At 37.8% G+C, this 17,328-nt stretch overlaps 1 protein-coding gene across 1 annotated transcript; it reads left to right on the plus strand.

Moving 5' to 3' along the window:
- Window positions 1-14,026: 14,026 nt before the first annotated feature.
- Window positions 14,027-16,219, plus strand: TUSC1 (tumor suppressor candidate 1). The gene has a single exon (XM_037020475.2). The coding sequence runs from the start codon at window positions 14,171-14,173 to the stop codon at window positions 14,786-14,788; it is 618 nt and encodes a 205-aa protein (XP_036876370.1). The 5' UTR covers window positions 14,027-14,170; the 3' UTR covers window positions 14,789-16,219.
- Window positions 16,220-17,328: the final 1,109 nt, after the last annotated feature.

The raw sequence follows: 17,328 nt of genomic DNA on the forward strand, positions 1-17,328 counted from the left end.
CAGCTAGGAAATGGAGAAGTGGGAGATGGGTGGGAAATTGAAGTTCTCCATCAGTAAGATGCATGTCAAAAGCAGATGACATCTGCAAGGATGGGGATTTGTAGGCAGAGATTGGAAGAGCAGTGTTTTAAGTTTTCAGATGTATAGCAGCTCTAGATGATTGCAAAGTTTGGGCTGTGAACTAGGGGACATGTGGATGAAGAGGCAGCACTGTGAAAGTTGTCCAAAGGAAGGAGGTCAAAGAGTGTTAAGAGGCTAGTAAAGGGATTGTCCTCGTGGTCTTTGACAGTGGGTTAGGTCTTATAAAAAGCAAGACTGTGAGCCAAATGCTCTTTGGCCATCATCACCTTCTTAACATATGAAAAGTATACGTTTGCTATTATGCTAAATCCAAATCTCTATAATTAGCATGTTCCTTACTAATTTCTAAATGGGCAAAACAGCTTATTCAAAACATTGAAGGTCTTTAGCTTTCTTCACACGCATATGGGATAGTGGGAAATACGTTGCACTTTAACTGAAACTCATTCTTACGTTTGGCCACAAATAGTCCATGTTGTAGCAGAAACAAATAATCCAGTCTTAAGGTAATCAGAGACAGTGATTCCCAAAGTTGCCTGAGTGTAAGAGTCATCTAGAATGATTGTTAAAAATGCAAATCCCTGGGTCTCATCCCAGTTTTACTGACTCACAATTTTCTGGAACAGTATTTAAAATTTTTCATTTCTAATATGCACCCTAAATAATCTGCAAGACTGGGATCTGTTGCTATAGTGGAAACACAACACACTATGGATGAGGAAGTAAGAATTCCAGGCCTATTTCTCTGCTAACCAGTTTTTGATCCAATGACTTAATCTTTCTCAGATTAGAGGTTCCTCTACAAAATGATTATTTTGAGGGCCTTTCATATAAAATGTCCTACCATTAATACTTCTATATATGATTTATGTGGGAAATTTTCCATATACATTAAATTAATAGTTAAAATCTTGTACCTTTAGGCAACATTAAAAAAACAACTGAGAAAATTACAAATGATTTGCTTAAGAATCCTTGAAATTGATAAGAGCATTTTTCTAACTTTCTGGTCACTTTACCACACCTTTGTGGAAATCATCTAAGAGATTTTCAAACTCTTCAATCTCCTTATAAGTTTCCATTGAAATAACTAATGTCAAGAAGAAAACAACTGAGTTACAATTAACATTCTTATGCCCAAAATATGTTTATTAAAATCACTATACTTAGAGTCAAAGCAAACCACAACAGGCAGCAAAAGAAATATAATTTTTAATAACATTTTAATTAAAACATATTGTTTTAGATTTAAAAACCATGTTTGTCACTAGTAATATAATAGACTACAGCTCCTTACGCATCTATTATAGTGTTTTTAAAGCTAAGTTGTAATGTATTAGCAGATTCCAACCAAAAATGTTTTTCCTGAATAAATAGAAACATAAAAAAAATAAAAAGACATCATATATAGTAAGTTAAATGTTATTTTGTGAAATTTCCATTTTGGTTACATGCTCTTATCTATATACACATTTTTGTATGCGGAGTTTTTATATAAAATTAATTTCTCACTGTGGTCATACTGTACTATATAATATACATTTCTTAACTGCTATATTATAAATAACGCTAATTAGGATATTAAATAAGACCTGTGAATCTTGGAGGAAAATAGCCCAGGCTCCAATGAAATATGAGCTGTAAGTCAGTGAGTTCTGTTCAGTCTCATTTACAAGTACCCACTCCACCCGGTGTTCTGCCTCCAGATACCAGGGGAGGAAGATCCACCAGCACTGATGTCCAGACCAAAATCTACATGAAGCATACATGACAGTTTTACAAGGGAGATTGACCCTCTTTGGAATCATACTCAATGCTATGTTTACTATCTACGTTATAGGCAGATTTGAACTGTCAGTGTCCACTACTTGCCATAAACATCTTTAGGTCAGAGATCATGAATTCTATTCAAGACAAAATCAGCTTATTGTAATTTGCATAGGGAAAATCTGGATTTCAACATGACTTACTAATTTTCTTTCAATGAGCAGTGATTTTTTTAAAAAGAATTAACTAGAATTCCTTGAATTGGGCATATGTAGGTGCTCACAAATTCAAGGAATATATGTAGATGAAAAAGGACTTGGTTTCTTTGCCATGTCTTTTCCCTGAACCTGACACTCACAGCCTATGTCAGATCTGGAACACAGGACAAAAAAGCAAGCTGATGGGCCTCCAATGATAACATGGAACTTAAAGTTCTAAGAACTACATGTACTTTGAAAATTAGAACTGCAACTTGCCAAGGTCAGAGAGTGACATTTGCATAAATTAATGCCATCAAACGCTGCTGGAATTTTCACAGTTGTCTTATTTTGAACCAGCAGAAGTTCCAATAAGAGGTCATACTGATTATGCTGGGAGCAAATCTGAGGTCTTCCAGGGCATGTAAGAATCTTCTTGATAAAACCAAACAGATTCATGTGTGTTTACTAAAAAGAAGCACACATATGTTTATAGTTCAGTGCCCTTTCAGGTGCTCTAAGATGTTTCTCTTTTTATGTACTTGAAGTTACATATCATTTTTTTGTTTTTATCTAGAAGTAATGATCTTAAATTAGAAATTTCATTTTGATAGAAATGGCAATGGAATAAGAAATGATAAAATGACAATGAGGAAGTGATAGGCTAAAGGAAAGAGAAAGAACTAATTTTCCACTTTGACTATGTATTAACTTCTGGAAAGTTCATACCTAGCTGAGCCCTGAACACAGGAATTGACTGGAAATTATTAAATATTTGGTTTCTATCATTTGCCATTAGGTCATACATTAAGTATGTTCTGAAACCATAATAAGGATTATGATTCTAAATATTCTATTAAACATTTCATTACATTAAAACAAAAAAGATGGGAAAGGAGGACAACTCCTGTGAGACATGAGATGAGACACATAAGTGAGAAATAAGAATAATGAATTTTAACTGGGTTGTAGTTTCTCTAATCATACCTTTATCTACCAGTACTCATATCATCTCACTTAGCTCCCTTCCCTTCCCTTTAAACCTCTCCAAGATGGATTTAAAAGAAAACGGTCAATCCCAGTTCATCATCACTGGTTGCAGCTGACATTTTATTGGCAAAAAGGATCTAGTGCAGGAATCTCCAGCCTTTTTACCAGCAAACCTGCTGTTCATTTCATTTTCCTGAAATACAAAGCAGTATTGGGAACAAGTAGGTGGAGTTATGCTTCTTGACAGTGTAAGATTCTGCATGAGCAGGGACCAGTAACTTCTGACCTGGCAGACGAAGCACTACCTGTGGGTGCCGCCCAGCCCTGCCCCATCCCTGGGCAGGGAACCTCAGCCATCAACAGGACTTTGACCTTCTTGAGCACTAGCATTCCATGTATACTAAAATACACAGACTTTTAAATGATAACCACCAAACTGTCACAAAATAAATTAAATTAAAAAATAAGCAAACAAATCAAACAGCACAGTCCCTGTGAGTAGAATGTGAAGCATATTTGCCCTTGAAGATATTCCTCACTGAGCCCAGTTATCTCTGTTAGTATATATATTATGTCTGTTCTAGTCTTCATTCTATGAACTTCAATTACTTTATTTTTCTAAATATGAATAGTCTTTTCCCTTAAGTCACATTCTGATGCATAGCTCTGTTCTGACACCTCTTTGTCTCATCCCTAGACAGATGCCTCTTGCTTGTGAGGTGGCTGAGAAAAAAAATTTTTTCAAGTCAGAGCTGTTAAAGCAGACAGTGTTTCTTCTCTTGGACTCTTCCCTGAAACCTCCAAATCTCTAAGCAACAATAGGCTCAGCTGACAGTCCTGATCTGAGACATTTAAGAGGATTTTAGAAAAGACTTGGCTTTTGTTTGTTGTTTGTTGATATCTGGAATAAGGGGAGAGTATTATTCTAGCCTTTCAAACAAAAGGTCTCAGAGCTTGCTTGAAGAGTAGGACTGGGAAATGGGAGGCTTCCATTTCATCCCACTCGTTGGATCATCACTGATGTTACTCTGCAGAGTTTGCCAAATTGTGGTATATCTCAGTAGCAAGTAAATAAAGGGAAGTAAATGACCAATAATTTATCCTGTACTTGTTATAAGTAACTCAAATTACCTTATACAAACAAATGTGTTTCTCTCATTACTACATGCCGTAAAAAGACAAAGGTATATGGGAATAATAATTTTCAGCTGCATAAAGAAAAATGCATATATTTGTATAATATTTCATTTTGAAAAACAGTAACACATTTAAAACTTAATCAAATGTTTCTTGTGGGTCAGGAGATAGTTCGTGTGATTACACATTTAGGGGAATAGTCAGTGATTTATCCAAAGTTAGTTGGGATTCAGAGCACAAAGACGTATTACTATCTCTTTCACCTAGTTACAGCTAAAATACCGAGTAACAACACTCAAGCACATAATTAGGAATATACATTGTCCTTGAAAGGTGAGGACCAGCCTCTGCTCTTTGCTTTCTCAATTGCTTGTAGAAGAAACGGAAATTAAGATTTCCCACACATTAGCACGGGGAGCTTGGAAAACTGTTGAAAAAGCTTTAAAGATTGAGTCCAAATCCAACCTTAGTAGGAAAGAAGAGTATGAATGATTAGTGATATTTGCACAGGAACTGGGGGTCGGAGAGGGAATCAGTCCTAGTGCCACATATTTGCCATCTCTTATTGCTATATTATTGCCAACCCATTGTTTATCCATTTTATCATTCAGCCATCTATCCATCTGTTTTAAAATGGTTTATGAACTTCTAGGCTGTATCCTAGGAAATTGGAATCTATGTTCTAGCCAAAAGATACTTGAGAAAAATTAAAACTAATTTTTATAGTACCATTCTCCAATTTCATTTCTCCCGTGTGCATACTGTTTTAGATAATCTATTTCCACCATTTTTCTCTTTTGAGGAACACACTCTTCTACCACGTGTTCCTCTTTGCTTCTACACAATCTCATGCAAATACTTCTCTCTCATTCTATAAATAATCACTGGTGAACTCTTAGATATGGTTTCCATTTAACTGTAAAGTGGTGACTAGTTTATTGCATCTGCCTTGGGTCCACAGGGACACTTAGACAATTAACTTCACCTATTACATTTGCCACATTTTTGCCTATTCCTAGTCCCCAGTGTTTTGTTGTTAACATGTTAGCTGCTTCCTCATCAACGGTCTGTTGGCCAAGCTCCCCTTCAACTGCTGTCTCAGGTTTCAGGATAGGAAGAATCCAATGATACAGGATAGGAGTAGAAATGTAGACAAGGTGTTGTTTTGTTTGTTTTCCTTTTTTGCTGAAGACCAGAGTTGCTTTTGGACTAGAATCACACTGTGATGACTCAGTTCTCTACATTCAAACATTTTTTAAAATGCTTAGTCAACTCTGTAGTATTTTCTCCCATCTTGTTTTACTTCTATCTAAATTCTACTAATTAGGTAGATAGATTGTTGTCTTTTCTTGGTGAATCTCTAATTCTGGATATTTCCTGCAGATATGATTAAACTAAGCCACTGTTTATCAACATTGGAACTCCAAAGTCCTCTTGTTATCCTAATATTTAGAAAAAAATTAAGCTTGGCAAAAAATAATTCCATAATAACTAGATTTTTTTAAATCAAGGCTTTTTATAACTTAATAGCTGAAAAAAATAGCTATTGATCATCCCTGCATTCAATCATTTGTTCAACAAATATTTATTAAGCATGTACATTATCCTAGGTAGTATAAAAGGATAAGCAAATCAGATATGTTCTCTGTTCTATGTATCTTACAGACTAGTGGAATAAACAAAATATAGTGTTAAAATGGAACTTACAGATTAGTGGAAAAAATTAACAAAATATAGTTATGACTAATTTTCATCATTTTGAAGTAAATGAAAAGGGTGAAGGGTTTGATAGCAAAGATGACTGTTATCTAGGAAGACCTTGACAGAAAGAATATTTAAGTTGAGATCTAAAGGACTTTTTTTAAAGGCAAGCCACAGAACATAGGAAGAATATGTTCCAATTAGATGGAAATGAATGTTCAAAATCTCCAAAACAGTTTGACAGACGCTAAGAACTGAAAGAACCTAGCATGGCTAGAGTGTAGCAGACAAGCAGGCAATAAAAAAAATACATGATTCTTAAAAAGCAGCAGGAGCCAGAGATTATTCAGGAAATTGTAGGCCATGATAAGGATTTTAGATTTTTTTGGAAGTATAATGGGAAGCCTCCGGAAGGACCTAAGTGGAGGAGCAGCATGTTCCTATTTATCTTTGCAAAAAATCACAGGTAGCTCTGTGCAGCATGGATTTGAGAGGGTCAGTGTTGAAGTCAGCAAAGCATCTGATGCACAGGCCACATGAAAGATGATAGTACTTTGGACTAATGTGATGGCAAAGAAGATGCTGAGAAAAGGATCAAGCTATATTAGAGGAAGAAATGAATAATTTGAGATGGATCTGGTACCAGGGATGGGAATGTTAGGGAAGAAGTAGGAATCAAAGAAGATACCTGAGTTAAATATCCAGATAGATGACAGATGGTGTTTGCTCAGATGGGGAAGTCTGGGAAAAAACAGGTTAGGAAGGAGGACAGTGTATTAAGAATTTCATTTTGAAATTATTGTTTGAAACACCTGTGAAATATTCAAGATGACATGTGAGATAAGACTTAACATATGAAGCCAGAACCGGAGTAGAATTTTTGGATTGAGATACAAATATTGAAATCACTAGCATAGAAAAAAAAATTTAAGGTCAACAGATTGAATGAAATACTTAGTGAAAACAGAAAAGATACAGGGATTAAGCATAAGTCTGAGGGTTTACAGTTTTAGAGGTTACAACTGTAATGGCAATACATGTTCAAGTTCCTACAATGTGCTAGGCAGTTTACATATTTTAAGTATTTTAAATACTGGTTCATAGTTATATTTCAATAAATATTACTTTATTGAATGAATGTGCAGCCTTCACTTGAAATACAATAGAATTTGTCCTCATCTCAGCTGAAGTACCATAATTAACATGGATTATAGGTTCTTGTCTAAGAGAGGTTAAACCATATCTAGAAATTTCATCAAGGGATTGAAGATAGGGAACTGGTTCAATGTCTTGTATGTAAGAAGAGGGCATGATCAGAGAGACTGGAAAGTATGAATTCTTGGAAGCGTCTGAGACTGTTTTCCCAAGGTTCTCACTCCCTACATATTCTAAGTAAAACTACCTCAAAAAAACCACAGATAAATAGTGTGAATAGTCCCCAGAATGGACTGACATTCAGTGTGAAGCACTGCAGGAACTCATACTTTCAGTATATGCTTCCACAAGGTGGAATGTGATGAAATTAGCCTTGAGACTTTTGGAATTTGTGGGACACTGTTGCCTGGATAAATCTAAAGGTTAAAGGTTACCCATGGATGGCTTCGATGACAGAGAAAGATGACAAGACAAACCCATACTTCTAAAGAGATCTACACTTGCTGAGTTTGGACTAAAGGGGGAAGTGAAGAATCTGACTAACTTCTCCAAACCGTTTCTCCAAAAGAACTACTTGTGGGAAGTTAAGGCAATCCCACAGAAAGAGGCTGTGCAAAGTTTACCACCAGAGCAAAGGTGGAGGAGTGAGTCATTAAAGGCAAAGGGAAGGGCATGATCTATGCCAGAGGATGGATCACTGTGCAATGGTCAGAGAACCCACAGATTATCCAAAGAGGGAAAAGGCTTGCCTGTAGGTGTTTGCATCAGAGGATCTAATTCCAGAAAATGGCAGCACCAGTTCCTATGATGTTTACTTCCTGAAACTTCCTCTTATTGCACTTTTGCCCTGTCCCTGTTCCTGCCCCTGAAGAAGCCAGAAAAATCAGTTAGAGGAGAGTGAAGTGGTGAAGCACAGGAGAGAATAAACATCACTTTACCCTCCTTTCCCATGGAAGGCTGGTTAATCCCAGCCTGGGGCATGGACAGTGCTACTTCTGAGACAAGATGAGGGGACGTGAATTAAATGGACGAGCATTTCAAGTTTTGAGTTATATTGCAATGAACCTTTAATATCTGAAAATGAAGACTGTCATTAATGCTCAAGAATAATTACAAATTAATGGCTCTACTTGAGATATTATCCAAGGGAATGGAAAGAAGAGTGGACAGAATGGGTTTGAGGAGCAGTGGAAGGAGAAAAAATTTAATTACTTGCTTTTGCACCCTTCTGAAAATAGCTCATGACTAACTTTGTTCTAATTAGTAACTATTCCTAAATTCCTATTACTATCTTCAGTGATGTGCATGTAACTGGAGAGCTCAGACTGAGACAGAATCACTATCTTAGGTTACATATACTTAAGAATATATGTATAAGGTTGATGAGAAAACTGTTTCACTGGCATGAAATCAAACATACAGAAAGGTCTGGAAATATGCAGAGAGAGATCTCTTGCATTTTCTTTTCCATTATCAATTTTGGCATGGCTTTCTGAAGGCTTACATCAATAATAGAGTGAGTGGAAAATACTGGCTGTCCCAGTGCTGTTCAACAGACCTTTCTATGATAATGAAACTGCTCTGTACCTGCTGAACCCATCGTACCAGCCACTACGTCACATGTGACAACTGAGAACTTGAAATGTAGCTAGTGTAACTGAGGAACTTATTTTTAAATGTTATTTAATATATTTAACTTAAATCTAAGTAGACACCTGTCACTAGTGGACAGCACAAGTACAAATTCTTCAAGGAATAATGCTAATCTACAAACACTATTTTGTGAAACAACACTATCAGAGCCAACAAAGATGTTTACCAGCCATTTCCCACCTTAAAAAGTCTATTTTGGTCTCTTGTTTTGGCCCAGTATCTTGTGTGGATATCTTTTGCTCTCAGCTACATTACTTTCTACTAACCTAAATGTTCTTCCCCTCTTTTATTAGTCTGGCTAGTGCTTTTATAATATTTGAAGGAAGGAGGTATTTCACCCACTGTAGAAAATACCCTAATTACGATAGATGAGTCGTGTTGCTTTTGTTTATGTCACAATTTTCCCCGTAGCTAGAATTAAATGATGCTGTCAAAGGGCAATGCTAGTGTTTGATGGCTTTTAATATTTTTGTCCATATCAAAAGACTAAATAAATGCAATCAATATTCCCAATTCCTAACTCTCTTGTAATTATTCCAATAAAGAGATATTCATGCTACCAAGCATCAATATATGCTCTTCATTGCCCTAATAAATCTGCTCCCAGAAAATAAAGAATGTTCAGCTAAGGCTTTATAGAGAATATTAGCAAACACCAAGCTCAGAATGTGAATAACCAAACTCTTCACCACATGGGGCTTACAAAATATGGATTTTTAAAATCCAAACACTTAATGAGAACTATCAAGAAACAAGAATCATATCTGCAAAGGGACTACATATTGTATTTGGGGTAGCTCCTTAGGCAAATTAACTCAAATGGAAATTTGAAGCAGCATTGGCTATTTACAAGAACTCTAATCCTATAAATGTTTATCTCATTGAAACAACTACAAAATAATAATGTGAAGAGTTATTGAAGGCTCCTTGCTGCCTGACTCTAAAATATCCAGAGATCTTTACAAGAACTCCATGAGGTAAATACTATTTTAATGCCATTGTAAAAATGAGGAAACTATGGCTTCAGGAGGCTGTCCAATGCCCTATATCTGGGGCAGGAGGGTTGTGTATCAAATCCAGGTGTCTTACTCCAAAACTCATACCTCTTATTATTATGTATTTAAAAGTCTACATATAAAGACCCACTTTATTCAGGCAAGTCATTAACAAGGCAGTGCCTACCTCCCTTCTGTTTCAGTCTGACTAATTCCAGCTTTCTAAAAACATTTCTTGGTGATTTTCAATTTAGCTCAGTCTGCTAGATATATAGGTTAACCTTATTGACTATTCAATGGTCAGCAGTTATACTTGGTAAAAATCTTCTGTAAAGATTAAAAAAATGAGGAGTAAATGCTTTCAACATCCTAGTCATTAAAGAAATATTTGTATCATTCACACACACGTACACACACACATGTATATACACAGTGCTCCAGGAACACCCTATTTGCAGATCCACTTGCACAAGAAATATTAACACAGGGAAAGACCTTAGCATCAAATTACAGGAAAAGGCATAACTTTTTCACTGTTTAAAAGGGAAAAAGCACCTTGAGTTTAGGAGACCTGACAAATGTATAAAAGGGCAGGAAATAAATTTTGCCTTGATCGATTCCTTACAATCCAGGTGAGAAAGAAAATGGAAGGTGCCCTATAAGCAACAAAAATATTTCTTACAGTTCTGGAGGCTGGAAGTCCAAGGTCAAGGTGCTGGTTGATTTAGGTGCCTGGTAAGGACTCTGTTCCTGGCTTATGGGGCCACCTTATGGGTGGGTACTCAACATGGCAAAGAGAGGAAGCAAACGTTTGGATGTCTTTCCTTCTTTGAGCACTAATTCCATCATGAAAGCCCCACCTTCATGACTTTCACTAAACCTAGTTACCTCCGAAAGGCCCCATCTCCAAATGCTGTCACATCAGCAGTTAGGACTTCAATATATGAATGTGGAAGGGACACAATTCAGTCCACAAAAGGTACATTAAAACCAAATTCCAAGGCAAAAGAGCTCAATGACTCTTGGTAATAAATAAACCAACAGAGGAGTCTATTTCCAAGGTAAGCATGGAAAATACCCCAGGCACCCACATTAGGGGTAGGAGTTAACTGCTAGACTCAGAAGTTCAGTAAAACTTGTTCAAACTTGTTATCCAAAATTCCTTTGGTGAGATAGTATAGGATGTTTTCAGGATACAGGCAACAGAGAAATATTAGATATATGCTGACTTATCCTAGTGTGCATATGCCAAAAATTACCTATAATACCCTTTATAAGAAATGTGATTCAAAATAGAGAAATGAGTCAAAATGAGTATGGCAATAAAAGAATCTTAGAAATCAACTGGGGATACAAGAAGTGAACTATACACACTATAGGGCCACTTTCTCAACCAAGCACCTAGAAATATATGGAAAGAACTTGTCTGGAGGCTGGGAGAAAGGGGGCAATAAACTCATTAGCTGTCAGTCACAGTTGATTTTGAGAAATACTCCCAGTTGCTGATAATAGCTTTTCTTAATTAGAGTACTTACAAAAATGTTTATAAGGCATCATATTAAGAAGCATAATGATTGTAACTTCATCTGTTCATCTTCTCTTACCTAGGAGGAGAGAAAACAATTTTTTTTTTATGAAATTTAAGTTGTTGAAGAATTAGGGAATGGACATTGAGGGTGTGGAGGGGGGGAAATACTTACAAAAAAATTTCTGTAATAAAAAATAAAAACAAGAAGTTGTTGTTTCAGGGAAACAGAAATATCAAGTGCTATAAATGACTGACTTGCATTTTTCTGCTCTTCTGCTCCAAGCTTTATAACCTTAGTCAAGGAACAGTCTTCAGCCTTAGAGTTTCCTAAACATGAAGTACAGAGTCCATCAGAGTTTTGTTCTTTATTTCAATTTATAAAACTGTCAAATATACTATAGGATAATTCTTACAAGGATGATGAATATGATGTCAGCAAAGAGCTACCTATGTCCTTAGAGATTTTTTTCTGTATAGCAACCAAGTAATTTTACTGTTTAGAAATTCCTATTCTTAAAAGAAAGCACAGGCATCTATCATATTTTTTCTAATCCCAATTTTTAAACTATCATAGTTTGCCTATAGTCTCTTCAGGATTATGATATCCCCATATTTCTTCTAAATTGTATCAGTTCCATTATTTTTTCCTATTTTATTTTCATATACATGTGATATTATTTGTGCAATACTTTCATTGCAGACTATGCACAATGGGTAGAAGCACTTTTACTAAGTTTAATGCTAATATATATAGAAATAATGTAATATTCATCTACTGGCATACAATTCTTGACATTATTCTAAGTAAATTTTAATATACTTAAAAATGTCAGTAATTTTGGCAGTGATCATTTTAGTAACTCTGTTATTGCAAATCCTCTTTCAATTTAGAAATTATATCCATTGTCTCTATCTCCTCTTTGGGAAGATTAGTGGAATCACCATTAACCATAAGGTGAATGTTCATTGCAATGCACAGACAACCTTTCATGACTGTTATTGAGAGCTTTTGGTTGGATCAATTTTTTCCTTCCATGTTTCTTTTTCCTTTCCTTTCATCTCCTTTCCTTTCCCTTCCCCCTCTTCCTTAATACAGTAGTTATATATGCCATATCCCTGACTCAAGAGTAGTAGTATTAATGGATTCTGTCTTTTGGGAGGATACATATACTATATTATCAGATTAGCTACTGTTAAAATGTATCAAAGAGACTGATAATTTTACTGGATCTTCTGCTTAATCAGTTTTATCTGCTTTTCATAATACTTCATGCTACTTTATTAATTTATCAAGACAAATGAGAATACTTAGGGGTTGGGCCAGGTGTAGAGGGGAGGCTCCTAAAACAATCAGCATTACTGTTGTTTAGGAAACCCAGTATTGTTCATTACAGGAGTTAGTTACACAAATTTAGAAGATATTATACAAGAAAGACGGAGCTGCTTTAATCTGGGAAGCAATAAAAAGAGGATACTGGTAGACTTAACAAATGCTCAGGAAGGGGAGTAGAGCCAACAAAAAATAAAACACAGTACTTATTTCTTAACAACACCTGGGGGGTGGTGACTAAATTTTTCTTATGCAGAGTTTTCCTCTAGCTTATGGGGCACATACTCTTATTTCACAGTTCTCTAAAATTCAGCATATCTAAAACAGAGAACTAATCATCTTTCTTCACATACTAGCATTTTCTCCTCTGTCCTTTATATACACCATGAGAAAAAAATCTTATTTTTTTGTTCAGTTATCCATAGAGTAGTGGATACATATCTGCAACAGAGTTTTTACTGTCTACCTTTAATGGAAATTAAGAACTATATAGTCTATCATAAAACTGAATTTATATTTTGAAATTCTGAAATTATAATATTCCTACTTTTTATTTTGCAAAGCGATGGTGACAAGTGAGGGGGTTTGTGGTGTTTTAGGATCTTACTTCTTTTTATGTGTACTGTTCAGTGTAACCCTGAGCTCTGTGCATAATCAGGGTTCTCGTATGTTCTTCCTGTTCATTTACTGTTTCCAGTGGTTTGGAGACTTCAGTGAACATTATTACCTGGGACCTTGTTAAAAATACAGATTCTTGTGACTACCTTTCTCCCCCATAAATTTCTGGTATCAGTATCATATCCTTAATTTACTTTGCAATAATTATCTTGTAAACTGAGTTCCTTAAAAACAAGGAATGTGGTTCATTCAATTAAATGTATCCACTTATTACCAGAAATTTGGAACTTCCAGAGTATTCAGTTTCTTGCCAAAACCTGTCCACAAAACTTAAGTATCACCTTGCTTCTATTGAGTTGTAAACAATTTGCCAAGTGTAGTCCTGGCTGTTCAGGAAATTGCCTATATTCTTTCTAGAGCTGCATTGCTCCCACTTGAGGGCCTCATCACAGGCGCTCAGCTCCATTCTGCTCAGTGTTTTAGGAAGCTCAGAGGTGAGTTAAACTGCTATGTTCTAAACAGTCTAATGTTCTAGTCACAGCTCTTCAACTGGTCCCATATTTCTGTCCCAGAACTTACCATTTTATTATAATTTGTTTGCGATTGTCATGTAAAGAGCAAAGTAACCACTGGTGGTTGCGCTGGATGGCGGGAAAGGCCGGCTGGTTCCAGTAGTGCCAGGCCTGCCCGGAGGCACCCGGCAGAACCCAGATGAGAATACCAGCTTTTCCCCCGCGCTGTCAGGGGGCCGAGCAGCAAAGCGCTCCCCGGGGGCACTGTGTGTGAGCCCGGCCAGAGATCGCAGGCCCAGGGGGCAGCTCCACCACCGCGACAAGACACGCCTCAGACCGGGCAAATTCCCGGCCTCTTCTGGCCCCACGCCAGCAGCCGCCGCCCGCCACCTCCTCTCTTCCTCCGCTGTTGCCCGGGCCGCCCCGCCGGGCCCCAAACTCGGCCCGCGCCTCGGCGCGCGGCCCCCTTGGCCCACGGGGCTGGCGGCGCGGTTGGGACAGGACCGATGTGGCGCATGCGTGGTGGCGCCAGGCGCGGGAGCTTCGGCGGCGGGGACAGCGACGGGCTGGGCCTCCGGGGCCGGGTTCGTGGGGGTGGCGGTGTCAGCGGTGGCGGCGTGGGCTGGCGAGGCCGCGCGGGCGGCGCCCGACGGCAGCTGGAAGAGCGGTTTGCCGACCTGGCGGCGAGCCACCTGGAGGCTCTGCGTGCGCGGGACGAGCGGGACCGGCAGAACGCGCGGCTGCGCGAGGAGAATGCCCGGCTGAGGCTCGAGAACCGGAGGCTGAAGCGGGAGAACCGCAGCCTCTTCCGTCAGGCCTTGCGCCTCCCCGGCGAGGGCGGCGACGGGGCGCGCGCGGAGACTGCAAATGCGATCCCGGGCCCTGAGGAGGTCGGCACGAACAGGAGAGCGAGAGGCAGCGGCCCGGAGGACGCGCCGGGCAGCCCCAGGGCCCTGAGGGCCCGCCTCGAGAAGCTGGAGGCCATGTACCGCCGCGCACTGCTGCAGCTGCACCACGAGCAGCGGGGGCCGCGCCCGCAGGGGGGAAAGGACGGGCCGCCTCCGCGCGCACCTGAGGCAGCCCGGCGATCCCCGGCCGCGGAGTCCCCCGAGCCCTGGCTGTAGCCCGAGGCCGCAGCCGAGGAGAGGCGGGGCCTCTCGACGGGCCCCGCCCCCACCCCGCCCCGCGCAGGCCGCGCCTCGCCGCTGCGGAGGCTTAGGACAGCTGTGCGCTCCCGCCTTCCTCCCGGCGCCGACCGTCCTGGGGCCGCTTCGCCTTAGGGCCGCAAAGGTTGAGAGACAAGGGCGCCGGGTCCTCTGCAGTCCCCACGTCTCCAGACTACCTGCTCTGGCCCCGGCCGGTTTCCATGGAGAGAAGCCTAGGAACGGAGGGGCGGGTTTGAAAACAGCAAGAAACGGATGCCAGTCAGCGCCTCCAAATGCCTGAACTTTTCTGGGTGTTAAGAGGACCTGTTGCGTTTGTTTACCCTGTTTCGGTTCTTTGAGGGATGAACATGCATTTTGAGTTGTTTGAGTTTTTCGTACTTCACTCCCTAAAACCTCCAGCCATTATCTCTTATGTGGACGATATTTTAAGTATTTGTTTTTAAAAGTTGGTATTACTTGGATATCCTATAAAGTACCATCGTTTTATTATAAAGGTAATATTTATAATTTAGGAACTCATGTCTGCCCCTGGCTGTAGTCCTTACATATCTAATATATACTAATTTCTTTACCCCCAGGCACTTTTTAGTATCTGCCTATAAGTGAACCTTTGAATTGGTAAATAAATCTCATGCATTAAAAAGAACGTTAAGAACATCCCACCACTATTCTTCGAAGTGTGTTAGGTTTTCTTTTCTTTAATAAATGGGCATTTATGTATATTTTTCAGGTTTTAATATCTGACTTTGGTTATCCTCTATAAGGTATTTTTGCTTTATGTAACATTGTTTTAAATAAAGATTAGCTTATTCATTTTTATTGCATTTTAGATGACATTAAAGAGCATAGCCAGTTCACAGCTACTTTGCCTTATTTTGTCTAAAATTTAATAATTTTTACTTACGAATTAATTTTGTATCAAAAGCCCCCAAGGTGATTTAAGGCATCATTATAATTTCAATGGCAGAAAAAAAATGTGAGTAATTTTAACAACAAATGTTCTAAAATCACTTTTTTTGCATTTTGTTAATGATTAACGCTTTTACCTACTAAGTAGTGAAAAAAATGGGTGTAAGAGTGTAAGTAATGGAAAACACTTCAGTTAAAGAAAAAAATCACAAGAAGTTTCTTAAAGCTAGAAAAAAATACCATGGGTTTGAGTTTTTGTTTTATGTATGGTGTATTCCATAAGTTTAAATTATATAGCATATATTAACAAAACAAGTTGCCAGGGGAAATAGTTTTGTGATTTTTCTTATCCTGAGTTTTGAAGATACTATGCATTTTTCTTAAAGGTAGTTGATACTCAGTAGTGAATATTGAAATCTTCCACTATGACAGAGAAATATGAGAAGAAACTTGGTGAAAATAAAAGTTACATGAAAAACATGTCTGTCTCCTTCATTTTTCTACAATGAAAGAAATAAAACATTGTTAGGAAATAGGAATTAAAGAGTAGGGAAAAAAGCATATTGGTCCTACCACTACCTAATTGTAACTTTGGGTTTAAACTGATGAATCTTTCTAAGCCTTAGTTTTCTCATCATTAAAATGAAAAAACATCTACCTCAAAATATTATAAAAATTTTATTGAGATGCTATATACAAATGCCTACTTCAGAGTAAGTGCTCCATCAATGAGAATTACAGTCCAAACACAAAGTCATAAATGCATATTATTCTAACACATTTCTTTGCTTTCTCCTTGTTTTGCTCCTGTGTGCCTTTATGAGTGTTAGAACGGATGCATATTTTAAATGAGTTGACATTTTTCATTCCTTATAAGCAAAGGGGACTTAAATCCCTAGATATGTAAATCCCTACAAGGTAATGAACAAAATGTTCAAAAATATTTGCTAACTGTGGCAAAATTGCAAATATGCAACAACCAAGCAAAATAGTTTATATAGTTTTTAACTTTTGTCTTAAAATCATCTACGTCACTGTGGTGAAAAATTTTTGTAAAATAATGAGGCACGTACACACAAAAATGACTACTTTTAAACATGATTCCTAAAAAGTTAAAAATTCTGAAACCAAAATGCCTCATAAGACTAGTTAACACTAATACATATTTCACCTTTGTTGAATTTATCTGCTGATAACTGAAGAAGCATCATATAGGAGATGTTTTGTTACCTCAAAATATACTAGTTAAATGGGGAAAGCTGATTTTAGAAAAGTTTAACATAGAATCTCATTTGATCTTAAGTTAAACTTCAGATTATCAAACATTGTTAGACATTTTCAGGATTTCAGGTTTGTTGTGTAATGAAAAGGGCTTGTAATTGAATAGAAACATAATAAAAATATGTATTAGCAAAAAAATTCAGAGAGGAGGATTGGCATTTTTTATCCTCATTTTTTATGGCTGCTGCTCACAAAACTATACTTTATCTTTTTCTCTAGAAATAATTAGGATATAAAAACAATGTAAAATGCATACATATATAGATTATTGAACAAGTTGTCCTTGCTGAACTTCTTGAACATTGTAA

Source organism: Manis javanica, chromosome 2, assembly GCF_040802235.1.
Source record: "Manis javanica isolate MJ-LG chromosome 2, MJ_LKY, whole genome shotgun sequence".
Lineage (NCBI taxonomy): Eukaryota > Metazoa > Chordata > Mammalia > Pholidota > Manidae > Manis > Manis javanica.

What these genes read in the sequence shown, in the direction of transcription:
- TUSC1 (XM_037020475.2), top strand. Translation starts at nt 14,171, where the DNA reads ATGTGGCGCATGCGTGGTGGCGCCAGGCGCGGGAGCTTCGGCGGCGGG.